Source organism: Rhincodon typus, chromosome 14, assembly GCF_021869965.1.
Source record: "Rhincodon typus isolate 14 chromosome 14, sRhiTyp1.1, whole genome shotgun sequence".
Lineage (NCBI taxonomy): Eukaryota > Metazoa > Chordata > Chondrichthyes > Orectolobiformes > Rhincodontidae > Rhincodon > Rhincodon typus.
Genome location: NC_063345.1, coordinates 22,156,047 through 22,183,935, shown reverse-complemented (window position 1 = coordinate 22,183,935; position 27,889 = coordinate 22,156,047). Strand labels below are relative to the sequence as shown.

At 40.8% G+C, this 27,889-nt stretch overlaps 1 protein-coding gene across 5 annotated transcripts in view; it reads right to left on the bottom strand.

Moving 5' to 3' along the window:
* LOC109911891 (serine/threonine-protein kinase PAK 3-like) overlaps window positions 1-27,889 on the bottom strand; it is a 224,092-nt gene that overhangs the window by 54,829 nt on the left and 141,374 nt on the right. For 4 of the 5 annotated variants that reach the window (XM_048605192.1, XM_048605191.1, XM_048605190.1 and 1 more), the window contains 5 exons: window positions 22,656-22,756; window positions 15,379-15,532; window positions 11,402-11,458; window positions 8,059-8,096; window positions 1,788-1,916 (listed from right to left, as the gene is read on the bottom strand). In XM_048605192.1, the coding sequence (XP_048461149.1) occupies window positions 1,788-1,916; window positions 8,059-8,096; window positions 11,402-11,458; window positions 15,379-15,532; window positions 22,656-22,756 (479 nt within the window). The remainder of the gene's footprint in view (window positions 1-1,787; window positions 1,917-8,058; window positions 8,097-11,401; window positions 11,459-15,378; window positions 15,533-22,655; window positions 22,757-27,889) is intronic. The other variant, XM_048605193.1, reaches the window with a different exon arrangement.

Here is a 27,889-nt window from a genome sequence, read left to right as displayed (position 1 = left end):
CGAAAGGTTGAGAACGACGAAAGGATGAGAGGTGACTTGATAGAGGTGTACGAAATGATCAGAGGTATAGATAGAGTAGACAGCCAGAGACTTTTTCCTAGGGTGGAGGTAGCTATTACTGGGGGGGCGGGGGCATAGTTTTAAAGTGAGTGGCGGTAGATATAGGGAGACGTCAGAGGTAGGTTCTTTACTCAGTGTGGTCGGGGCGTGGAATGCATTGCCGGAGAGGGTAGTGGAGTCGGCCTCATTAGGGGCACTTAAGCGGCTATTAGATAGGCATATGGATGATAGTAATGGGTAGGGGTGGAGGTTAGATAGACCTTTGGATAAGGCTAAAAGTTCGGCACAACATCGTGGGCCAAAGGGCCTGTACTGTTCTATGTTCTATGAATGACTAAACTGCTACAATGATCTGACTTCTCAGGATTAGAAAGCTGAGTTTTTGTAGTCTCAAGAAGTGACACAAAAATATTCTTGCAAAGTAAGTGTTGCTGAGGAGCATACAGGAGGCCCAAGAGAGGACTGCACAAGGTACAAGACACTTGCATCTTCAAATTGTTTCACAATGACAAGGATTCCAAATGTTGAGGCATTTATGAAAATCAAATTCAAAACTAAAGGTTCCAAGATATCAGTGACATCGCAACTGCTAGCCAGCCATAATGATGTCAATATGTGAAAACCTCTACCAAAAATGTAAATGTGTCTTTACAAATCATTGTTACGGGGTTTGCTTATGGTAAAAGTCCATATAGGGAAACATTATTTATTATCTGTTCCATATATGCAGCCATATAGTAGTACATACCACACAATTGTAATTATTATTGACCACTGGCTGTGTCACTTTAGGCTTTCTCCCAAAGTTAGGCACAACTAACTTAAGTAAACAGGAACCTCTGATGCAAATTTGCTACAATGCTCAAATTGATGGTGTTTGTCAACAGAATTTTCCAGCAAATTCTGGGCCATTGCATCATAAAATGTGAAAGTATATATGCAAAGTATTCATCATCTTACAAAGTTGATGCAAGGCAGGCAGTAGTCTTTAACTTAAATGGGCATGCAGGTCATAAGGTCTCATAATATAAAAGGAGGGGCGACATGATGATCAAATCCGAGTGATTGCATTGTTCCCATTTGGAATGGACACTTCAGGAATGCTATGTCAGTTTGGGATGATGGGGGGGATGGGGGGGATGGGGGGGATGGGGGGGGGGGGGGGTGTGGAATTTTGTTTCTGCAGTAAAACCCTCTTTCTTCCATATGGCCATCTGTTCCCTATTTTAACAGTTGTTTTAATCATCAACCTTTCCTGATGTGATGTTATCATGGCTCTAAGTTGCTTCTAGGCTATCTCTGGGTTATATCCAAAGGGGGTTCGGTCTGGTCCATAACACTAATAAAACATCCCTTAGCTTTCATTTCAGGAATCAGCCTAGTGGACCTTCTCGGAATTGATTCAATACAAATATCTTTGAGTAAAAGAGACCACAACTGGATGTATAGTGCTCCAAGTGCATTTCTATCAATACTTTGTACAATGTAGCATGACTTCCCTATATTTATACTGCATCCCCTTGCAACTCCTGTTCCTACCATTTTTGTAGTTATTTTAACTTTGTTAAATCAGACATTTCAATTTGGCAGCCTCCTAAATGAGCCAAACCCTTAATGAGGATGCCAATTGCGAGGAATTATTGACCCAAGTCCAAGCTGTACACTTATGTCAGAGACCAAGAACTTTGTGATCCCTGGCACATCCGGCAGAAATCAGTTCCACTGACCGATTTGGTGTGTTCTGGTCGTGGTGCTATCACTGGCGGTGGCATGTTGTCATCATCGTCATCATCATCTTCATCATCGTCCTCTGACACGGGTGGTACAATTGGTGGTTCTGATGCAATCTTTGTGTTCTATGACAAATAGAGGTTGAGGTTTTAAAATTTCCTTTACATTTAATGAGAACAAATCATCAATAGGTACAATAAAAACCACAGCATCTTGTGCTTGCTGCAAGCATTGTGTATTTTTGAGATAGAGGAGGATGAAATGTTAACCTCCACTTTCTAATCCTTTATTTCACACAGGGTGCAGATGTGGAGCAAGTCAATATCCTCAGTGCTAAAGTAATCTTCAGCTGTAAACATTTGATGAGAGAATGTGGATCTGGAGAATGTTTTTTCAAAGAAGTTGGTTTATTTAATACTTCCAAACCTTAATCCTGTATGAGCTGCAATGTCGTGCCGATTGAGTTAGGCTTATGGAACCATTCCTTTCTTATATCATTAGCTAAATCTGAGAAAAGTCTAAACATATATTTAAAAAAGTGGCCACCCTGTTAGTACCAACAGGTAATTTTTCAGATTGGACTGAGTTGTACAGGGAAAAGCAAATGAAACAAGATGCTTGAAAGTGGATAGACCTGGTTCATTGTTGCACCTTGAAAAGATTAGATTTCTGAAGTACTGATTGTTTCTCGCTTCAAGCTTGTTCCCTATTCTCATCAGTACTCACTTTATCAGTGAGTCTTACAGGCAACAATTAAAGCCCAGCAACAAAATAAAAGGGCAGCAAACTTCTGTTGAAACATTGAAGTAAAAATTCTTCACAAGAGTTTGCTTTTGCTCAGAATTTTGGCAGGATAGCTTCTTCTAGCTTTTTTTTTAAAAATCCCTGTTTTAAGCAGAATTCTTATTGTATGTTATTCTCTCCACTCCTACAAATCAATGTTCAGACACAACTAAGGAGAGAGGCCTCACTTTCACTCAGCTTTATCATGTTCACAGCCGTTTTGCAAAGAAACAGCATGTCACCAGTTGGTTGCAGTGCTGCTGGTCCGCAACTCAAATCCCCACCCCCTCTCCACACCACAGTCCTGTATATCAAATACCTAGTGTGTGTGAGAAAGAAAACAAAATGGTTTCGGGGGTGGGAGGTACAAGATTGAGTCCTTTCCATCTCCGCATAACAACGTTTTTGTTGCCAATATACAATTTACTGTTTCAAATGACAGACTGTAAAATAATGGAGTATCTACTGAATCAATAAATTTATATCAAGTTCATTGATTTTAGTACCAAACGCATCATTACTCTCGCTTAGTGACAGAGCATTATTGTACTCACCTATGTTTTCATGTGGTAAACTCTAAGAAAATAGCTGAAATATAACACGAAATCACAACTATTCATTGCGTCTATACTTAAGAAAGGTATGGATAGCAGAAAGAGAAAAAAAAACGAACTGAAAATTTTGAAGAATGGAAGGTGGAGACAGATATGCTACTGGGAGAGAGACTTGAATATCTCAAGGCATGAATGTCAAACAAAAGCAGAGCTAAAGGATATTTCAGGTGAAGAATTAACCCAAGCAAGAAAATCAATTGGAATTTAATAAAATTGAAATGCAAAAGGAAAGATTTTAGTCACCCGTCTAAATATCTTCATTGTTTTCTGTTTTGTTTGATTATGATCCTAAATGCAAACTTTAGGAGTCAAAGGGCAAATGAAACAGCCCATACATTCAAGGAAGGTGGTTTCCAGGTAGAAAGAGCTTCCATGGCCCCCAACCTGGGTCCATTTGCTGCATTCAGGGATGTATAATACACAGTACACTGACCTCAGGGTGGGGAGTACAGGAACATTTGTTCAAGAATCTTACCAGCATAAATGGGCCCGCATTCCTGAGGAGAACATCAGACTTACTTCAATTTGACTAGTTTCTGCACTCTTGCATTATGTAATGTATTCAATTTTGTGTTCCTTATGTCTCATTAAGACATTACGGATAGGAAATATGCCCTACGTCTAATATGTCATTTACCTGCAAGTGTAATTGCCTGTCCACATTAGGCAGTGGCTGGTATTTGCAACAGATGATGCCAGTATCACAAACAGGGGAAGGGATTGGCTGCTTTTCTGTCCTGCTTGCCCAGATTATGACAGTACCTGGAATCTACTCTATTTCACTGAACCATGTGCAATCACATATATCCCTCTTTGAGAAGTTTATGCAAACTATTGATTGTACATTCCTAGGTCTGGGATGAGGGATGCGAAAGGAAAATGCCAGAGTCTAAGGCCTTCCTACCACAATATGCAGAGCGGCTGCTGCTGTGTGCAGAGTATCTTTGATACGTAAATATACACTTAATTTGTAGATATAGGTTACAGATGTATCCTCTTGTCGAACTTGTATTGAGACACCTCAGAGCACTTCAGCACTGAAAGTAATTAAACAGTCAAAAACCTCAAATGGTGCCTATTTTGAATCATGATGTAAATGCATTTTTACAGATTTAATGAATGCCACATACTCGGAGGGGAAAAAAAAACCAGGAATTTGAATTCAAGAGATTGTAGTCTTTTAAGGTTTTCTCTAATGAATAATTACCTTTAAAAATTGAAATACTATTAGCTTAGTCACAAGGAATGTGGTATTGAATGAATAATGTACCTGCACATAGCCCGAATTGTACCCAATAGAATTTTCCACTGGAATATTTTGTTTAATATGAAAATATATTGGATGACTTCTGAATAAAGTTAATTTGACTGCAAGGCAGGAAAATGAATAAGAGATAACACAGTGTGGAGCTGGAGGAACACAGCAGGTCAGGCAGCATCAAAAGAGCAGGAAATTTGACATTTTGGATCGGGACCCTTCTTCAGGAATGGGGAGGAAGAAGGGAGCTCAGAAATAGAGAGAGGAAGGGTGGGGCTGGGGAAGGTAGGTGGGATGGTGATAGGTGAGTGCAGGTAGGGAGTGGTGGAGATTGGTCAATGAGGTGGCAGGGGCAGATAGGTGGGAGAGAAGATGATGAGGTTGTGTCAGGTCAAGGATGCAGGGATGAGAGGGAGGGTTGGACATGGGATGAGGCCAGGGGTGGGAAGATTTTAAAACTGGTGAAATCCATGTTTAGGCCACTGGACTGTAGGCTCCAGAGGGGGAATTAGGAGGTGCTGCTCCTCCAGTTTGCGGGTGGCATCATTGTGACACTGGAGGAAGCCCAGGATGGGCATGTCACCCAGGGAGTGGGAGGGGGAGTTGAAATGGCTCACAACTGGAAGGTGTTGTTGTTTATCACTTACAGAGCACAGATGCTCTACAAAACGGTCTCAGAGCCTCCGCTTGGCCTCACCGATGTAAAGGAGGCCACATCAGGAGCAGCGGATACAGTAGACCAAGTTGACAAATGTGCAGGTGAGCCCCTGTCTAATGTGGAAGGAAAATGAATAAAGCTGCTTTAGTGGCAAACACCCTTGGATATGTCAAGTGTGGACCACTGAAAATCTTCACTGTTCTAATTTTCCTACAATCCTCCACCCACTGTTTTTAAAATTGAAAATCCTGGCAGGTCTAAAGTGAAAATGACTCAACTGTCAAACCTGATTCTAGTCACAACTAAAAAACGAGAAGCATCAGAAAGATTAGCACACAGTGGCTGAGTGATTCTACACTCAGATTCTATACTAGTGAAGCACTAGTGTGGTTCTTCATTAATTTGAGACAATTCAGCAACCACAAAGTAAAGCTTTGGAGCTAATCCTCTTTGTTGTAAAGTCCAGGCCAATCATTCAATTCTAAAATAAGCCCTTGCCTTGGAAGGCCAGGACTGCAAGGCAGATACCTAGCTAGACACATTTTCTGCATGCTCATGAAAAGGGTCACCAACCTATTACTCTCTCCACCATGCTGCCTGACCTAAGTACATCAAGCATTTTCTGCATTTATTGCAATTTTCTAGCATCCATAGTACGTGGTTAATGCACTGTGTATGACTTTTGTGAAGTTTCAAGTATCAATTAAATTCTTTGGACATTATGCTATTTCTTAAAAATTAACTATGGAAGGATTTCTCAAAAAGTCTATGATCAGCACCTAGCACACCTAGGTGTGCAACACTCAATCTTGAAAAGAAGAATCCCTAACTGCTTTACAAGATTTATAGGATAGGTCATGGAACAGTTACAGATCAAGGGGTCAATCAGCAAGGTCTGCATTGTCCATCTGAAGGAGCAATTTGATGAATGCCAATACACCATCTGCCCAAAGCCCTGCAATTTTTTTTGAACTTTTGAGATAATGTTCCAATTCCCTTTTCAAAGCTTCAGTTGATCATCCCTCCTTCATTCTGTCAGGCGGTGTATTCCAGATTGTTAACTATTCACCGCATGATAAAGACTTTCCTCTTGTCACCATTGCTCCTTTTGTCAATTATCTTAAAATCTGTGCCTTCTGCTTCTCAATCCTTCCACCAACAGGACCAATTTCTCTATATCTCCTCTGTCCAGTGACCCCTCAATATTGGCTACTTCTATTAAATCTATTTTCAACCTTCTCTTTCCCAATCATTTTATGGAGAAAACCTGAAGATACAAAAGCCAGGGGAACAATGAAGGAAAGAAAAGAACTGAGTAGCACCCAAGTTTAGAGTGAATAAAAGGCACACTATGGTAGTTGCTGCACTTTATAATTGAAAATGCACATTTAAATGATCCCATGGTGCTCATCACAATACCACTAACCAGGTTTCTACTTGCATTTATAGTTCTACATTCAACTTGGAAAGAATAAAATTGCCTTTCCTCAAAAGATTCCTGTCTTTTCATTGTGGTGATTTGGGGAAAAAAAAATAGATATGTTCAAAAGGAACATCTAATTTTAACCTCCAGCACCCAAAAAGAAAGGGACATGCAAAGGGTTCAAATACTTCTGACATTTCAATAACATACTGATTCTCACTGATCATGCCCCACACCATTTTAGTTGGACACTTCCGGCCAGAATGAGCAGAAAGGCTGCTCTCACCTCCACAAAGGACTCTAGACTCTAGATTTGGCTCTCTCCAACATTATTGGTTACCATGGGACCAATCTCTTCACTTTGCCCAACTTCCCCCAACGTCAAGTGGAAATTGGTCATGACTTATTTAAATCCAATCCCCAGAGTTAAAATGGCTTGAGCTGATTCCTTGCTCTGTTCAGCCCATAATCACAGCAACTCATCTTCACTTTAACCTAAGGGCTAGTGAGACATACACAGTTGAGGAAATCCTCTTGTTTTCGTACATGGCATTGTGACATACAATCAGCAAAGGAAACCTCAATGCATCACTTTTTGGAAATGAAAGACTTTTCCAGTCTTTTGATTTTGAGCACTTGTGGCCAGGTAATGGACTAGTTACATGTGAATGTTATGGAGGTGACATCCACTGGTGAAAGAGCAGGAGAGAGCCCTGCGTCAACTCCTTTCAGAAATGTCTACTAGACCTCATTCCACTCAAGCAGTTGACTGACTAGTGGAGTGCTTCCCTTTGGCCTCAGTATTCTTGTGACTTGCTGAAAGCTGTCAGCTCTACCTGATTGGCAGCCTCACCAAGGAGGCAGTGGTCATTATCAGTAAGACATCCAGTCTAGGATCACCATTTGCTCCCAGGCCACAGGGGGTTGGCAGCAAGCAAAAAAGGGGTGAATTCACTTAGTACCTGATCTACAGACTCACAACCTGAAATAGCATGTCTGCCCCTATCCCTACCAGCCACCATTGCTTTAGTATAAACAAAATCCTTTTCCCACTGTCATCATCCCAGGTAATTAATGCTGTATTACTGAAGTTTTTCACTAATGTGTTTCTCCTTTTACATGCAGCAAGAGACGTCAAAAAATTTATTTCTCTTGGGATCATTAATGTTGACAGAATGGTTAACAGCGTACTCTAATAGTTCGAGATGTATCAGTATTCTTTCCAGTACTCAGTTTGTTACCAGTGTTTCTGACTGTCTACCAGTATTCATTGTCTAGTTTAACATGTGAAAGATTACCAGTTGAGTGAGTTTATTAGAAAGCTGCAGTTGGCCAAAAAAAAAGTGGTCATGGGAGGAAGAGGGAAGAACAAGACAACATGAAATTAAAGATATTTTGAAACAAAGTCTGTAAACTTCAAAGCATAAAAGAAGTTCTATAGACAGCATGATTAATCTGAAGACTTCCACACCTCGTTTGAAAGAGAGAATTGGTTAGAGTCTGTCAAGGAACCTGTTGCTTTCATACTCACCAGAGCATTTGCTGCTATGTATCCATCAGCTGGTTTATCTGCAAAGGTTAAAATACATAGCATATGTATTTTACACAAGCAGCATGACAACATTTTTTCCAAACACAGATTTAATATGCACAATATTCAATATTTTGACAATAGATTTGATTTTTTAACCAACAAAAGAATGTGTTTTTGGATTTAGAAGTTGTAACTTGGCCCAAAGTCCATCTCTTTTTAGTTGATCTCCATTTTATCTTTGTCCAACATGTCTACTTGTCTCTGAACTTAGGTATAATTCTCCTTCAATGGATTTCCTTAATTAAAGGATTCTAGAACCCTTAGCATAATAAGAAAGAATCATTTTCTTGGTCCCATTTAACGCGTTTTAAAATTTGTATCCCCTGAGATGTGAACTTTGTCTGATCAATATTTATTACCTTCACAAATCATGAAAAAATTTTTGACATTGATGCATTAAAAGATATAACACTGTCAATCTCTCAAGAGAATGAGTGGAAACCAATTCTCATGTCAGATACTCTTTTTATTACGTAACTTAATCCACACAACTACCCTGTTTGATGATAGAGGCAATATTTTCCACCCAAGCTTAGAACAAAAATAACCTGTGTACACTTGAAGTAAACCAACTTGAAGCTACTATTATGGTTTTGGGTTGGGACTGACGGTAGGGGAGGCACATGTCTAATGCTGTGCAGATTCATTTGTCTACATTGAACAATGTAGTTTAGACTTTATTTTAGGATCAAAAACTGAGTTTTAAAATGTGAAAAAAGATTAGAAGTTAAGCCAGTCAGCTATTTGATTTTTCCAAAATATGTAATATTTCCAAATAGAAGGGAACTGCAATACATCATCAATAAAACTATGAAAATCCTGAGGGAATGTTCTGTGGATTAATTCTAATGTGCTAGTTTCCCTTTAATTGTTTCAAATCTTTACATCTTAAGTAATTGGTTCATATTGGGTTACAGTTTCACCAGTTTTGACGGCCCTCCAGTATCACGTTCAAATGGCTGTTCTTAATGTATAAATCTTAGCAGAAAGTGACAACACTATTGTGAATACTATCCAGCTCAGGCCTTTTTCTTCATTTGATAGTCACAAACATACTCTTTCTAGCTCAGATCACTGGCAAATAATTAACAACAGGAAACCAGGCCATTTTTTTCCACTCCCTAGTTGAGGGAAGCTAAGGCCAATAACAGTGCTTTCATAATCTTCTCAACTGAAATCACCTAATTCATCAAACCATGTGCTTTACTTGTCTGAGCCATTAGTAACCCATGTCTTCAGCTGCCCAAGGCTTAAGCTCTACAATTCTTTTCCCAAATCTCTCAACCTCTCACATCTGCTTTAAAATGCTAATGAAGATGTTTATTTGAACCTGATTATGGTCCTGCGCTGTTATCTTCATAAGAAACTTGATGTCCAATTTGATAATGCTCTTGCGATATTTTACAACACTGCTAGCGCTATATAAGTGAAAGTTGTGTCACTGCTTTGAATCATAGAGGGTGCGTTTAACAATGGAGTAATCTGATGCAAAATATGATCTAGCTTCACAGGACACAAAACTTGGCACAATTGAAAATGAATCCAAAGATGTAATAATGAGAATGCGCTGAATCTTCCACTATCTCCCGCAGATAATTTCTGGATGCTACATATAATTTTCCAACACATACTACCAGTTGAGAATGTTCCTTGCAATCTGTGCCTCTTTGGGAAATTTGCCCTTAACTTAACCTTGATGTCAATCACCTTCAGTTGCCTTACAAACATTTATCAGGTTACCACCACCAGGATAAATAGTCTGATGAAAAGAGCAACTAACAAGAGATTGGACAGACTGACCAGGAACACTCAGCACAAAGTATGCTGCCAGGTAACAACCGCATTAACCATCGACATTCATCTGCCACCAGTCAAATGAAGGATCGATCAAGCGTAGTTGTGCTAAATTGCACCTATACTCCCAGCCAGAAATCTGACACCTATTCCACCACCCACAGAATATTTTCATATGATAGGTAATTGTTTAATTATCACCTAAAATTAAAAGGAACGATTGGTTAATTGTCACATTCAAATGCAAATCTCCAACTTTCAAAACAGTTTCATGGTATCTTTCAAGTCTCCTGCAAGGGAAGTTTAGTGCATACCATTAAAGTCTACTGTGGGCAGTAAGAAACACACAGAGGCTGGCTTCCATGCAACAAGAACAGAAATTGCTGGAAAAGCTCAACAGGTCTAGCAGCATCTGTGAAGAAAAATTAGAGTTAATGTAGCGGGTCCAATAACTGTTGCTCAGAACTGTGTGAAGGTTCCGAGGAAGGGTCACCGGACCCAAAATCTTAACTGATTTTTCTTCACAGAAACTGCCAGACCTGCTATTCTTCTCCAGCAACTTCTGTTTTTGTTCCTGATTTACAGCATCCGCAGTTTTTTTGGCTTCCATTGCACATTGGAGGTACCACATTTGAACTTTTAGCTGGTTTATCTCCCCAAAAATTGAGAATTAGTTCAAACTCATGGTTTAAAACTTTATTATACAGACTCCTTCCAGTGATTCAGACACATCTTCACTTTATGCTCACATCATAGAAATCTGAGCCCCACATTTAAACTAGGACAGCACATAGGCAGGGAAGCATAAACAGTATACTAGGTGCTCACAGAAAACATAGCAATAATATTGTGGCTACCCAGGAACTAACTTTCCCTCCAAAGGTTGCAATGGAGACCAACAATCTAATCCACACAGCTTGCACCTCAAAGACTGCAAGGGAATCCGATGGATATGGCCCTTCCCCCACACTGCAAGGGAATTCTATGCTCATTGTCCTCCCCTGAAACACATGCACATGCAACCACCCCCTACCTGTAACCATAATTGATCTGAAGCATCCCTAGCAACACACCAAGTTAGAAACATTTTGTATACACATTGACCTTTATGGATCCAGCATGCCATGAACAAAATGTTAGCAGGATGCAAATCATATCGATTGTGCAGATCCAATACAGATCATCTACGCATAGAACTTTCTGGCAGGTTGCAAAGTCTGATCCCACATATCCACAGATTGTTTTTCTCTATGGACGCGAGCTGAGTTTTCCCCCGTCCCCAGAAAATCTGAACCCAAACTTTAATTCTTCAAATTGGCTTGCAGGGGTCATGATTGGATCAGTCTGCATCAGGGCTGTCAAATTGGCACTCATCCCTAGGGATTCCCTTCTGCCTTTTAAAAAAATCACTATCATAACCTACTTCCCAACTATCTACCAGTTATTTTCAAGTCAATGTTATAGATTCAAAAATCAAGCAACCAACCAGTTATCTCTGTGCACTTGTACTGCTTTAGAAGGGGTACCATCAGTGAATAGACTGCTGCAATAAAATTCAAACAGCTTTTAAATGAAATGTGATTGGAATGAGAAGTTACAGAAAGTCTCATACAAAGTATATAAAACTTTATATCAATATTGTATTGATTACTTATTTCAATAAAGACAAAATGACTTTTAAAAAAAAACACTTCAAGGGACTGGGGGAGCTGGGAAAGTCAGGAATTTGACTTTGGTCTCAGAGTTACCAATAAAATTTGTACTTCATGATAATTTGCAATTTGAATAGAATTACAAACCACTGCAGTTTTGTCTGAAAGAAGTAATAACTTCACAGAGATGTATTTAGTGATGTCTTGCTTTGTAAGCAAATAACAAAGATGTAAATCACATCAAAACTGCTGCAATATCCCTTATGACTGGTATCATTATAGTGAAAATGTAACAGTTTTCCTTTGCCTCTAAAAGATTCACCCTTTACTGACTTTAAATAGTTTCAAAATAAAACTACAACTGATGCTGGACATTGAAAACACTTCAACTTAAGGAACCAGTTTATTCTTTGGTAATCTAGCATTTAAATTAATATGTTCCAAACAGTGTCATAGAATGCAACAAATTCAACCTCTAAGCTGTTGCCACTATTATGCATTCACCTATGCTGTAGCTCCCCAAACATAGCCATACTGCAGCAAAAAGGTCAAATGCTAATCTCTCAATTAAAACAAATCACAAGACAAGGAAATTCAGATTGCAATTAAATCTTATTGTGCTATCTGGCCAAATTTGCCTCATTGGGGTTGGTATTTCTCAAAAATGTACCATATTTAATCAATATGAATTAAAATTTTAAATGAGCTCTTTCAATGTATTAACTCATTTAAAAGATTTAAAACTGTATACTCAAGTAGTAATGACAATATTTTGACCTACTTTTATGCCTCATTTGTGATGAAATGCAATTAAATTACTACGTGCAACTTATGACTTGGAAGTCATGACTATCCATTACCCTGAATATGACTGGCAGTTATAGTTCCATACATTGCTTGGTTTTACTGTATATTTATACTCATTGCAGAGAACCCAAATAAAATGCAGTGCATTATTTCCTGATTTAAGCTTTTCTCCCTGTCATGTCATTCTGACATGCAGACAGACCACTTTGCAGCTTAATTAATGAGAAAATGAAAGTGCTTAAGTGTAAAAAGGAAGGGATCTGCAAGCTGATGAAATAACAATGCCTTCACAGCAGGTACAAATGCACAATGATGGCCACAGATGCCACTTGGAAAGAGGGGAGTCATTGAGACTTTGGCCAATAGTAAAATCAGATGTTTGTTAAGCATCTCTCCTGATTTTAATGACGTCAGTAGAAACGGGAAAAAAAAGAGCACCAGCATGTGATACTACTAATCTTGTAAGGGAATGAAAGTGCCTGTCTCCTACTTCTCTGAATCCCTCAATTTCCTTCTGCAAAGTGGAACCTCAAGTAGTGGGAAGGGGTGGGGGGGGGGCAGGGGTTTAGCAGAGAAACAAGCAGTGAAGTGAAGTCATTGTAGCACTCTTAAAATACCTCTTACTGGTTGGTAAAAGAGTGGCACAGAGGGAAGCCTGGGAGCAGTATGAATATCTCACCATCGCAGCAAAAAGATAGAGAAAGAAACAACAATAACAATTATGGAATAATACAATGGCTGAATTTATATTCTTCACTAACTTTAGCAAAAATGTAATTGCAAGCATAAAGTAGTGGAATATTGCTTTACGCTCATATCTACTTCACTGACATTTGCAAACATCATCAGAAAATAGTGTGTCTGTACACCTGATTCAGATCAGCCAGCAGATGAAAGTCTTCTCATTCTTCTACCTGTAAGGGTGTTTAATAAAATGAAATTTTTTTCTGGCCAAGATTAGTTGGCATGGAAATTGAGACATTACACTAATCTAGGTCAAGGTTTGGAAAAGGTCTTTTGAGATTGAATGAAGTACTCATTGAACACAGTCTACTCTATATCCAAACATGATCTAGGAAAGCTTGAAATCCATATTGGGCATAGGCTGCAGGATCTTTCGTGTGTGGGTGAGGTCAAGCAAAATTGTGCATTTGTTCATAGATATTATTATTTCGTTGTGGCCAATGTGCAGAGGAAATCATCCCTCATGGTGTAAAGTGAAACTAATCTTCAGTTCCATTATCATTTAAAAAATCCTCAGTCAGACAAGGGCAAAACTTCACTAAAGATAAAAAAAAACAACTATCATTTAACCATTCTTTATTACTTAATGTCACTACAATGTAGTAGTACCTCTGCTGCACTAAGCATTCCCCCAATCTGAACGAAAGTCCACACTTAAAATGAAACATATTCACTTCAAATGATATGTTAAAAATAGTGTGTGATAGCAACAATCGGGGAGCTAGTGAATCTGTGAGCATAATGTTATGTGAAAACGGCTAAAATGATTCTCAATTATGGCTATGGTTAAACTCAATTGGCAAAGTCTCATAAAGCTCTCCCCTGCTAATGGGCTGAAACTTAGAAATGGTCTTTTTGTGAACATATCCCCCATCACATGTATCATTTGGAGGAATCGTAATCATTAAAGTAAAAAAGTGCTCCAACTAAGAGCATAAACTGGAATGTATCCACACACTGAAAGAACAGTTTTCGCAAATAAGAACTAAATCTATGAAGAGGCTTTCTTCATGACCCGATCAGTGAAAAGCACGCACTAAAAACTTTGGTGAGCATGGTGGCTCAGCAACTGTGTTGAGTTTGCACATTTGCCGTGGGTTTCCTCCAGGTGCTCTGGTTTCCTCCCACAGTCCAAAGATGTGCAAGTTAGGGTGGATTGGCCATGCTAAAATTTCCCATAGAGTCCAGGGATGTGCGGGCTAGGTGGATTAACCATGGGAAAATGCAGGGTTACAGGGATCAGGTAGCGGTTGGCATCTAGGTGGGATGCTGTTTGTAGTGTTGGTGTGAACTCAATGGGCCAAATGACTTGCTTCCACACTGTAGGGATTCTATGATTCTATGGAACTCCACTTGACTACCAACACCCACCCCACTGCATACACTCCTCTCTGTCACTCCAACATGCCTGGACTTTCTCTCCTTCTATCCACTCCCCTCCTGTCATCCACCCAACACTTACCATTCTTTTCCCCACCTCACCAGTTTCTCACCCAATCTGTTGATCCATTTCCTCAACTCCCTTCTTTCCATTCCTATTCCGGCTCAATCCTACCCATTCCCTTCTCCCACTTTCATCTCCTCTTCCATCTTCTCTCACCCCTTGTTCACAGTCCCCACTCAAGCTCCCCTCGCCTCCCTTTTACCCTATCTAGAGTGTTCTTCCCACATTCACCTGCTGCACTACGCCCTTCTCTAAACTCTCATACTTCCTTCCATCCATTCTTAGTCACCCCGGTCCTCTCTGCTTCCTCCTCCCATGGGACCCATTATTACTCCACTTTCTAAACCTGCTCAAGTTAAAAAGCGCCCCTGGCCTTCAATCCCAGGAAAACTGACGAATACATTTTTTTACATTGTTATGTGTAAAAGTTAATATATGCAGATATCAGATTGTTTAACATTAGCTTGTACCTTCTTCTGCAGAGAAGCCATAATATTCTGGAATAATTTGGCAGCATATTACATGCATAAAAATATTTGACTAACAGCTTCAAACTGCCCTTACATAACAACTATATTTAGTAGACTAGCAACATGACAGGAAAATTGCACAACAATGGAAAATGGTGTCACTTTAAATAAACAATTCAGCACATAATTACAAACATTCCAGGTCAGTGACTTCTCATCTTAAAACGGTTCCATAGTTATTTACAAGTCATGCAAATCAGAGTCCCAATGTATCATTCTAGAGGTTATGCTGAGGGCTTCTCGTGCATTGCATACAATACTGCATACAGAGATTACAGGTCCTTACCTCCAGAAGTGAAACTCATGTATTTCTGATTATTGACAGTCTCTTTGGAATCATAGAATTTCAGGACATCCAGGACAGCCTGAGGGTTTTTCTTTTGCTCCAGTTTAGTAATGTTGGACGTCTGTAGAAGTCTCGCCCATTGCTCAGGAATGCCCTAAAATGAAAAAGTAAAAATGAAAGGCAGTGAAAAGCCACACTGAAAAAAGAAACAGTACTTAACAGTCATTAGATACTGGGAAAGATGCTGATGTTTCACACAGTCAGTAAGCTCATTACTCACAAAGCCAGATGAATAAGGTGTCTTGTTGCTTTCCCATTCCCAAACTGTTTGATTGTATTTACTTATTGATTAAAACCTATTTAGCATGAATAGCCCATTAAGACGATACATGTTCCATCCTGGAGACAGTACAGGAAAACACCAAATGAAGTAGAAATATATGATAACTGGTAGCTTGACACATTCAACAACCTGCTCCTCCCCTCAACCCCCCGTGACGTCCCGACCCAATTTTGCAACTAGCCTGGCTACAAACAGAAGCCTCTTAAAAGGAATCTGCTTTCAGAATGATTTCCTGAAATTTGCGTTACGTGGAGTTTGAAACAGAAATCGAGACTTATTCGGCAGCATTGGGTTACCAAGGTGACAATTTACATTTGCAATAGAAAGTAAACCAATCACACCGGGAGATCTGAACATTTATAATTCTAGTGGGAGTTGCAACTTATGTAATGCAAGCATCACTGGATTTTTCAGAAACATATTAGTCATCGAGCGTGTTTGAGTCAGAAAGGGTAGCTTTGAAAATCAGGTCGGATTCTTCTCAAAAGGTTGGTTTGCTAGAAATTGTTCCACAGTTTGAAAGTCCTAATAGTAACAGAACCCCAAGATCCCAGCTACCAAGGGCTGAATAGCTTGCTCCTGCTGTTAGTTTCTATGGGTGTAGGTGACTCATTCGGAGTCATTATACAGCAACTATTACTGGGAGTGCAGATATGGACATCGCAGGATAGGAGTGAACATGTACTTTCAGATCCTTCAGTAAGAAAGCCTGTTTGTCTTAACAAGTAAAAAGTAATTGCCTTCCCCAATCAAATCATTCTTCAGTGGAAGAACTGATGGCTTCTGGAAAAAGATGGATAGACAGGCACTGAGGAGAAACAATAAGATTTGCACTCCAACATAATTCAAAGACAGTAGAATTGCAGTGTTAAACCTCAGTTTGTCTTTGTCACCCCAGTTTCTGTGAGCTTTACATTAATAATGGCCAAGAACAAAAAGTGACCAGACAGTCTTTACAAAGCTTGCTGTCAGATACTTTGACATATTGGTCAGGATTCTGATTTTCTGTCTCTCTATAGGCAGATATTTGGCCTCTGCTTGCCTTCTCTCGAGAATAGTGCAACTGAGATTGGAAACCTTGTATCCCACGACCATCTGTTCTAAGAATACACTGAAGCTGTACAAAAATTTCAGGAATACAGCACTTAATCACAATGCAAGAAAATCCACAAGAAAACACACTCGGTACTTGCCTCGGCTCACGGTTCCAAAGCTCCATGAGGCAATGCTAATTTAAAAGCAGTTATTGCTTTCAAACTGCCAATTGGTCACAATTCCAAAGGGTGCCGCACCTCCATCAAGGTGTGTCCCTGGGACCAGATGCCAATGTATAGAGTTTAAGAATGAACAAGATATTTCAGAGCTTCCGTTGATGTAAAGCATTGTGGAATTTGTGCTGCATGACAGATTTCCCAGACTATCATTTTCACAATAAGGAGTGAGCATTTTGGTGGACAATTGCAAATGATCATAGAATAGAAATGTTGGTTTTCGTAATGGATTAATTAAAGGAATTTCAATGTATTGATTTTTTTTGTGCAATATTTTCTTTTTAACAATAGTGCCATTGTCAATAGACAGTTGTTATTTTCTCTCCTACTGTTTATCCTGTTAGATTACAGTGGAGTTGGTACTGAGAGGTAAGGGCAAAGAGAGGCAAAGGATGGGGAAGGAGGCGTAAGTTGGTACAGAGGCTACAAAGGGTCATGGTTAAATGATTGGGGGGAATGGGGAAGAAATGAGGGATCATTGAGGTACTGGTACAGAAACACAGGTGCAGGGCATTGAGTGGCATGGATGGGTTCATGGAGAGGGACAGGAATGATGAAGGAGAGCAGGATGAATGTTTTATATTTAAATCTCTATTTACAAACTTTGTGCACAGTGCCAGAGTCAGCATGCAGGCTTTTCTCCCAGACAGAGTCAGGAGGCAGTATCCTCTTCTGCTCTGCCCAGGTTACCCAGCCCAACTCCAAATACACTGTATGCCCCATATACTGAAAATGGGAACTGTTGTTCGCCATAGTTCAGACTACCTATGGAACCCGGGGCCCCAAAAAGTCTTCTTTCCTACTGCAAAAATCTTCATTATCCCAACAGCTGCTGCTGAGGATATTCAACCGAACAGACTCTGTGGTTGTAATCTGTGTAATTTGCGAGACAACTAACTGGCATGGGGTGAAAAATCTGGACTGTTACGGCTTTAAAACAAACAAATGACAGCATCTGATACACAGAAGCAAGGCACGTATGTCAGGAAATTCTGTGGTCATTCAGAAGGCTGCATGTGGTCAGCTACACAGTATTCATCTTCCTTTAACAAGAAAAAGAAAATTGGTTACACCCAACAGCTCAGGACTGATGTCAGCACTTACTGAAATACATAACACTTGAAAATTGCAGAGAATTTAGTGGCAACTCTATCACTTTAACACTCATACCTCTCCATACTCCAAATAATTAAAAAACTCTTCAAAAGAAATGGTTGATGAAAATCTCTAAAGCTGGGGCCATACACTCAATGAAAGTCACACTTAATTATTTGCACTATCACAGAAATAGAATTTCAAGGTAACGTTGGTGTTTTGATTTAATTGTACTTTGATTGCGAGTTCTAAAACACTGCATCAGGTGTTGTTAATTGGAAATTGACTTGGGTTCAGCTTTAAAAAAAAGTCTTTTACAAAAAAAATTGGCCAGCAACACCCATTGCTGGTGCTGCTTTGAGGGCCCTTGGTCATCAGGAGAGTTTACAGCTATGTATCATTCCTTGAGTGAAGGGCATCCTTTCTATACTTCACAGACATCCTTCAGCTCCTTGTAGGAAAATTTAGCATCTGGGTTTTCATCCATGATACAGGCAGGATTTGAGAAAATTCATGGCTTTACCCACTCCCTTCAGAAAAATTGCCCACAAAAAGGGGACTCTCATTGTTTGGGCAGATGTAGGCTGCAGTCAGGCCAGCTGACCCAGCTAGGAGATCGGAGGTAGTCGCAAAGGGATGCCAGGTATTGAGTTGGGCAGGAGGTGGGAGCTGTTTAAAATGCCACCTTGGTACTGTGCAATTTCATCGCAGTTACAACAAAGAAATTAAGGACCTTCAGCTCTCACCCATGATATGGGCCCTGTGCTACTTAAATGGATTTCCCAACCCAAGAACGCACAATGAGGCTTGGCAGATCGTTCAGACATCCATTGGAGCCTAACCACAGTTGAATCCACTGCACCCTTTAAAAAGGGCCCTCCATTTCAAAAAAAAAATCAGAAAGCTTGGGATCGGGACCCGCCGATCATTTTTAGGTGGCTCCCAAGTCACCCCACCTCAGCAAAAAACTGGGCCAAGGAGTGTTTTATTCCCTTAAAAGTACTCTCCGTCTGCTCGCTCAGCTTCCCAAAACTTACTTTTAAACTTATTTCAAAAACTAAAACCAAGGGGAAAGAAACAAAGAATGCAAGTTGTGTGTTCACTTATTCTGCCCATCAGCACTGCACAAATCAATGTTGGTATGGGACTTTCATGGATAAGTTCTTTCACTCAGGTATTTCAGTTAGTGCAAGCAAATGAATGGATTCCGACCACTTACAATACACTTCCATGCTTCATTCATTACACAGTGAGTTTATTAGGAGGCTTTCACGCAAAGAAGTAGAATGATGTTGACAGTGTATATCGTACAAATAGTCATTCATTACTACTATGTTCTTCCAAAATGAGTGGATAAAATGATTTTTTTAAAAAATAATTAAAATTACAAGTTTTAGTTTATGGTGCCAGGAAATAATCCCAAAGATTTACCAGCTTCTTTGAAAGCTTTGTGATCTGATTATTCATTACTTGTTCCATCACTTTGCCACTGCGTTTTAAAGCTATATAAAAATCCATGCAGACTTAAAAAGGTAGTTATTTGAGAGTAATTCCATTAACAATTTAAAACAAAATGTGAATCCATCTGTGCTGTGCATACTGGATAGGAGACTAAGGGCAAGAGAGAGACACAGATCAAAATCATAAAGAATATCAAATCAATCTACACAGTGAGCACCTGGAATAAGAGATAGAATGAGAGAAAGATGAAGACAGAGATGCAAAAAAAGATGGCATGCACAAATAATAGCAGAAGGTTTCTATTCTAATGCTTGTAGTCCATCAATAGTGGATAACTGGGTCATTAATTATATAAACGTGCCTTATGCAACTTTAAAAAGGAAATTACACAAGAAAATCATCAATGCAAAATAGCTTTCAATTAATATTCTTCATTAATATAACAGCATATTCTCAACATCTAAGTTCTATTAATTTTGTACAGATGGAAACAAAATGTTTAAGTCCTGACATAACACATCAATTTAAATGACAAAGTCCAATTGTCTTCTCTAAAAGATGTCAATACTTTTTGGATTACATACTCATGGCTGCTCCTAGTACTGTCACCCCACCTTTATGAAGGAGTCTAAGGCAGTGATTGTATGATGCAAGGTGTGTGATTTATATGTATTTTAATATCAATTATTTTTAAGTTTGGATTTTTGAATTTTGAACAAGTGGCACAAGTTTTCTGTGTGGTTGAAGGGTTTTAATGACTAACTTGTAAGTATTTCTGTAGCCATGGTGAGGTTTTTAAAAGAGAAGTCTCAGAGAGATAGTTTTGGAAGCTAATGGGAAATTTTCTCAATGTAGACAAATTATGAGAAGGTAAACAGTGCAGTGCATTAAGTTATTCTGCAATTTTTTGGGGCCTCAGGGAAAATACCAGAGCTTGAAAAAAAAAGTTCTTTTAAGTTTACAGCTGTTAAAAATAGGTTGTTATCATCTCCGGTGTAAGGAGTTTAGTTTAAAAGTAGAGATCGGATGTGTTTGGTTAAACTTCTGACCAGGTTAACTGAAGATTGGAAAGATTATGCTCATTTATAGGATGAAGAGCCTCAGATTCTCATGGCTGGGAGTTGAAGCCACAGCTAATTCAAACCCAATGGGGCTAGAGACGGGAATTCTTTTTGATTTTTGTGTAATATATGATGTTGGGATTAAAGAGATTCTCTTTTCACTGTTTCACAATCGTTAAAATGTGCTTTACGTAAATATAGTTCGGTTTATACTTTTATCCTAGATTTCTTTTGCAAAATATACCTCCGTTTTATTGTTAAAATCAAATCTGTAGAATTGCATTTGTTTCAATGAAAGGCCACTTTGTTAAAGTAACAAAAAAAAATCCATAAGTCCAGACTTTAATTTGGGATCTGATTTGATCCTGCAGTAATAACATCAGATGTGGTCATGGTAATTAATGGCAAACTAGGCCACTAAACCAGGAAAATGTAGCTTAGACAAGGATTGCCCACAAAGGGTGGTTAGTGACTCAGTGGTTAGCACTGCTGACTCATAGCATCAGGGACCCAGGTTTGATTCCACCCTCAGACAACTGTGCAAACTCCACACAGACATTCTCCCGCTGGGTGCTCCAATTTCCTCCCACACTCCAAAGACGTGCAGGCTAGGTGGATTGGCCATGCTAAATTGCCCATGGTGCTCAGAGATGTGTAGATTAGGTATGTTAGCCATAGGAAATGCAGGGTTACAGGGAAAGGGTAGGGGGATGGATCTGGGTGGGATGCTCTTCAGAGGGTCGGTATGGATTTGTTGGGCCAAAGGGCCTGTTTCCACACTGTAGGGATTCTATGAAATAAGATTCACATCTGTGGCCCTTCCAGCAGGATGTGGCTGTGGATAGAAATTCCAGTCAGGGATCCAGAGCGATTGATTGCATCCACATTTGGCCAGGAACACTGAGCTATTGCACATATCAGTTCTTCTCAATCTGCATTAATTAGGGTCATGGACTGCTAACTGCCTGTAGTTTTTGAAATCGAGGAGTTCATGGGCTATGTATATATTAACTGATATAGCCTTTATTAACTCTTTTAAGAAAGGCATCACTGGCTGTTCTTCAGCACCTGTTTCTGATCTTGGGATTCCTGGTGCACAGATGGGCAGGCAGACCAACAAGACCTACTCACAGGTCTGTACCAGGGCCTGGTCAAGGAAGGGTTGCCAGCAACAGGTCCAGGAATTGGGCTGTGGAAGGTCACTGCACAGAGCGGCCCAACTCTCAAATGGTTACGTCTGTTCCTGGTGTCCTTGGAAAGGCAGCACATTCTGCCAATGTGCTTCAGGCATTGTAACCAGTGGGCACCACAGGGCTGGAGTGCATTATTACTCTCAACAGTGATACTGAATTGGTAAGTTTTTTTTTAAGACTGTTAACTTTTAATTACAGTGCCCTGAGAGTAACTTTACAATCCCAACTATTTTCCTAATAAGGACTAACCAGCCTGACTTATAAGTGAACCTCAAATCTACTACGGTACATAAAAAAAAAACTGTACAATTCAGGAGCAGGCAGAGGTCGCATGGACTCTCGAACCTTCATCACTAGACAACAGGAGCACAATTGACCCACCTCAACCTATTCTTATCTTGTTCCCAATAACCTTTGATGCCTTTGGTGGCCAAAACACTGTGGCTTCAATCTTAAATACCCTCAACAATTGAACATCCACAGCCTTCCAAAGATTCACAACCCGAAGTGAAGACAAACATTCTCCTCAGCCCAGTGCTAGATTGCCAATTGCTTATCCAGGGTCCATGATCCCCTGTTCTAGGGAAGACAGCAGGACGTATATGTAGTGCTTTCTAACAATAGCAATACATGTGTTCCCAAATGAACAAATACTGGAAGTTACAAAGTCAATTCAGAACTGAAGGGGACATGAAGGCAACAGACCTAGCTGCCATTGAACAACTAATGGTGTCAACATGCCCAGAATTACAAGCTAAAAAATAAAGCCCAATTATTTTCAGCATTTGAAATCATTACACATTAGCTTGAGAACCCATCAACCATCATTAACTTTCCATAAGAGTTAACTCACTGTAAATTCCCCTGTAACTGCATCGAATCCCACATGAATCGTGTGCTCAAAATCCGAAGGAAGAGAGATCTCTGGGCGTTCTTTTTCTTTCTTCTTGTTTGCTATAGACAGGAAGAGAGCATATAACAGAAGTGATGTAAGGAAACACCTGCCTCAGAATGTTCTAACACCAGGGTTGAAGTTTAGCTGAATGAATACAGATGGAGACAATGGCACTTTATTTGTCATTTTCAGACTCAACTGAACTGCATGTCTGAAAGCTGTTGTTTCTTCAGCCTCGTTGATAGATTATCCAAAACAAAATCCTCATATACAATAAGAAAGGCATTTTTTTCTTTGAAAAATGTTACCAAATTCCTGGTATATAGTAACATATTCATAGTAATGTTAGTCAGGAATGTTAAAAATAAATGGATACATTGAACAATTCACTAGTTTCACAAAATGGATGATTTAACTGTATTCTTGAGCACAGTCTTACAGCTTTTTTTTGGCTAAGTCCAATTTGTGTCAGGTTTCCTGGAGGGCTGTCTGTCACATGGCCTCAAGTTCATTTAACGATCTTATAAACTCACTTAAATCAATTATCTATGATATCACACATCCAATTCTGGTGCACCTTACCACATGCTGTTCCTGGAACAATTCACCATTCAGCAAATATTCCCCATGCCACCTTCAAAATGCTTCAGTGCATCTGGGTAAGCATTAGCATTAGCATTCCCTGCTTAGTAATGGACAGAGTTGTAACATGTTGCTGAAGGGTAAGATGACACTGTAATCCTGCGACAGGGGCCTGGTAGTACTGGTCAATGGCATCTCATTCCCTCATGTGCACCAGCGTTAAACGGTTCTGTCACTCACTGCCATGCCACTCATTTCCCACCTTTTTTCTCATTACAGGAGAAGACAGCCCAGTACAGGGGAAAGAGAGGTGGGGATATGTCTGATATCAGGGATTTTCCTCCCCAAGGGGGTGGAATTCTGGTCTCTCGCAGGAAAGGCTGTCCTACGGGGATGAGAACCATTCAAGTCCTGCTAAAAGACTATGTACCAATCTGGATGCCACTGTCACTCTTCCATTAGCTCTGCTCTCACTCGATCATTGGAGACTATCTGTAAACACTGGCTACAGCAGTTTCTTGCTCCTTCATCTTGTAAGCACCATAAGCTTCCCCACAATGCAGAGAAATGGCAGGCTATGGAAGAACTGCTCTCCTTGAGCAGAGGGGCAAGTATCTACAAAGCTGCCTCCTATGGTCACCACCAGCTCAAATACTCAAACCTCATTGGGAATCAACTTCATTGAGAGAGAATGTGGGCACACTACCTGGTGAGCGCCTCACTATGACAGCTCTGAGGTTGGCATGGATAAACAGCCAAGGCAGCTGGCACTCAGAGGTCTACCAGAGACCACTCACTTGCTCAGGCCTAGGCAGGAGGAGACCCAGTGGTGTTGGAAATCAAGGGCCTCACACAAAATGAGCAGAGAGGAGTAGCAGCAGCAGACAGGCATGTGGAATTCAATGGCCCTCTGTTCCCAGAAGCTGTAGCGAGTTAAGTGACTGTCTGCTCCATCGAGGTAAGCAGGCATTAGTCACAAAGACCCAGACCCAGCTCCATCAAAATCTGCTGGGCAGCTACACCCACCTGAACTCCAGTATCCCACCTATAGGTGCCCAGGATTGAAGGCAGAGTGACAAGGGCATGGGAAAATCTGGTGAGTACTCTAGTTGGCTCCTCTCCTAAGGAAGCAGCATGGTGCCCAGAGGCACCCAGCCAAGGTAAACTACACAGAAACCCTCTGTGTAGGTCATTTGGGACCCTGCAGTGGTGCCCAGAGTCTCCACCTCCACCCCATTTGCTCCTGCTCCAACCCTGGGAAATTCAAACCAAACTGGGACAACTTGACTTTCACAAGACAACCTTCCGCGTGTTCGGCCTGTCTAGTCAAATGCCCCCCAGGTTCACCCCACCAAACCTCCAGGGCCAACAGTCTTTGCAGCTGAGCGGCTCTGTGACTCACTGAGTATGCAGAGATATTGCAGGAGGGAGAGAAAGAACAAAAAAGTCTGGGTGCATTTTGTTGGTTCAAGTGAAAAGGGCTGTTTTAAAAATGAAACTTTGTACAGAAATGTTGATGACTTTAACAGTATCCAGCAGCAGATCATGGCTGCACGCTGTCTCAGGGATTAAGATGTGTACTGAGGGGCACACTGCATTGGCTACAGTTTGGCGGGGGAGGGGGGGTGGGGTGCATAGTGCATACACGTGCAGTTGGGTACTACTGATACCTTTGCCGCTCCTGGATGCTGAAGTTTGGCTCTCTCTGTGCACACATGTGCAGCTGCCAAACAGTTGTCCAGTGTTTGCTGTGCCAGGAGGGGTGCCACCTACAGAGAGGGTCAATGCTGTAGGATTGCCAGGCAGTGGGTAGCCTAGGTGCCTGTGTGCTGGAACTTCCAGAAGCCTGTGACCTCTATTGTTCCCCCTTTAAGCAGTCCTATGCTCAAGTGAGTGCTGCAGCCTCCTCCTTCAAAAGGAATGACATTTACCCCACCTACTCTGTAGGCAGCCATTTCCCACCCATTGTACACTTTTCAGCACTCCTTGTCCATTGGCTGCCAGCCAAAGGCTGACACACTGAGACCCCAGATCCCCACATCCTCAGGGCCCATCCCATCACCATCACAAGATTCACTGCCACACGTCTTGCAGGGTCCTCCCTCACAGGGGGAAGACACTTACCCTGCCCACCCCTGCACTCTCAGCCATTTTCCTCCCCACTGCACACTTCCAAGTTACACCATGATGGAAGGCGACAGTGTGCCCTCCTCTTCCTGTGGCTTCCAGCCCCTCTGGTGAACCCCATCATCTTCACACCTCCCCAACCCACACATGTACTCCCCTACAGCTGTCTACCCTTCTCACCCAAACCCTGGCATATGAGGTAATCATGCCAGGAGTACCCATTCATTGCCCCAACCACAGCGAGGTTGCTTCTGACTGTGGACCAGCCCACTCCCGCATTACCTCTGTCCCAGACATCCTTTACAGTATCACTCCCTACTGCTGCCCATCACCCCCCACCCTGTTCTTCATAATGACACTGTGCCTTTGCCAGAGCCTGCAGCGTCCAACACATCCCCCACCCTACCAGATGTCTTGAAGAGGTCAAAGCTCAGTGTCACAGCTCTGGCTTCTATTGAACCCCCATAATCCTTCGCTGTTAGTTTCTGGGGACAGACCTGACAGACAGCCCAATCCCCTCTACCCCCAATGTGATTGGACAACCCCAGTGAGAAGAGGACAGAGTCCTGACTGGTGTCTACAATTTTCCCCAACTGTATTAGCCCTTACACCCCCAACTTGCCACAAGAGACTCAATGCACTGACCTGGACTAGAGGCAAGGGCACCCACCAGACACACACCCTAACCAGCATCTAGTGCCCTTGACTGGATGCTGCCTGACCAACGACACATTTCTGGCAATTGTTTTTAGGTTACCATCTGATTGGATAGTAGCTATTCTAGAGAGACTATGTCCACAGATCTTTATTCACTCCCACCTTGAGCTCTTTTTTGCTTTATTCTGTCTCTTGCACTAAACATTCTCCAAAATTTTGCAGCCTTTCAAGGTGATTTTGTTTAGCAAAATGTGATTCTCGATTGACTTTTCATTGTGTAAGTTTGTGGCAACATTAGCAAATCTAGCAAAACATTAGCAAAAATCTGCATTTTTGAATCAATATTGTTCTGAAATTAGAGTCCGCTTGGATATTAACTGCTTAGTACATCTTATGGGGGTGGTGGGGCTGGTGGTAAGTGGTGGAGGAACAAGATTTTACATTCCAATACTCAAAACCTTGACTGGAGTAAAATGAAGTTCTCATTAAAAAATTACAGAAAGAAAATTTTAAAATTCCACAATCTTGGGTTAGGTACACTAATTGGACAGTTCAACTTTCTCTCTGGATCTCTCTCATTATAATATATTCCAATCTTATCTATATTGCTCTTATTTCTCATCATAGTCAGATTGTATTATCATGGAACAAGATCCTTTGGCCCATCATGCCCATTCTCGTCATCATGCACCCATCTACCCTAATTACAATTTTCAACAATTGGACAGTAGACTAGATTGCTTTGGCATTGCAAGTGCTCATCAAAACAATTAAATGTTTTGAGAGTTCCTACTTCCACTACACTTTCAGGCAATGAGTTTCACATGCCCCTATCCCTTTGGGTAAAGGGCATTTTCCTTAAATCCCCTGCAAGCCACTTGTACCTTACCATAAAACTATGCACCCTTACTGACCCCTCTACTAAGGGTAGATAAGGAGAAACATTCACCCAATCTATGCTCCTCAGAACTTCATACACCTCAATCAGATCCCTCCATCCCCCATTTCAGCCTCCTAAGGAGGCTTGTCTAGTTGCTCTTCTAGCCAATTGCTCCAGCACAAGCAATAGCCTGGTGAATCTCCTCTGCATCCTCTCTAATGTAATCACATCCTTCCTGTATAGTGTGGAATCCAAAAGTGCAAACAGTATTCCAGCTTGGCGTAACAAACATTATACACAGCTCCATCATATCTTCCTTTGTCTTATGTTCAAGGCCTTACTTAGAGGAAAGCATCCCATGTGCCTTCTTAACAACTTTATACACTTGTCCTGCTGCCTTCAAAGGATCTAGAGACATGCACACCAAGGTCACTCTGATTCTCTACTTCCCTAGGGTCCTACTATTCAATACGTACTTGCTTGCTCAGAGCTTTTTTTGTTGCAAGGGTGAGAGTGATCTCCCAAACGAATATAGAGTGGGAGTCTGAGAACATTCACATATCCTAGTAGGAAACAAATTCACAATCAAACTCCAGAGTGAGCACATTAAATACAAAAAACAGCAAGCTGTACTCTATATGCTATTGGACTAAATGTACCTATTTTTTGTAAAAATCTAGAAGTAGATTTACTTTCAGACTTGGAACTACAAATACAAAACAACAAATGCAGAGTAAAAACATTGCCTTCAAAGAGGTAACATTATGGTACAGCTTTCCGATCTAAAGAGACTTGCACTGAAGGAGTTAGGTGGGAATTCCAGGAATCTGAATCTGAAAATACAGAACAGAGCTCACTTCCACCTGTACCAAAGGCTTTAGGCTCGGGCTCAAGTTGGAGGCACAAAGTCCGCAGTTGTAAGACAGCATTATACACAAGGAAATAT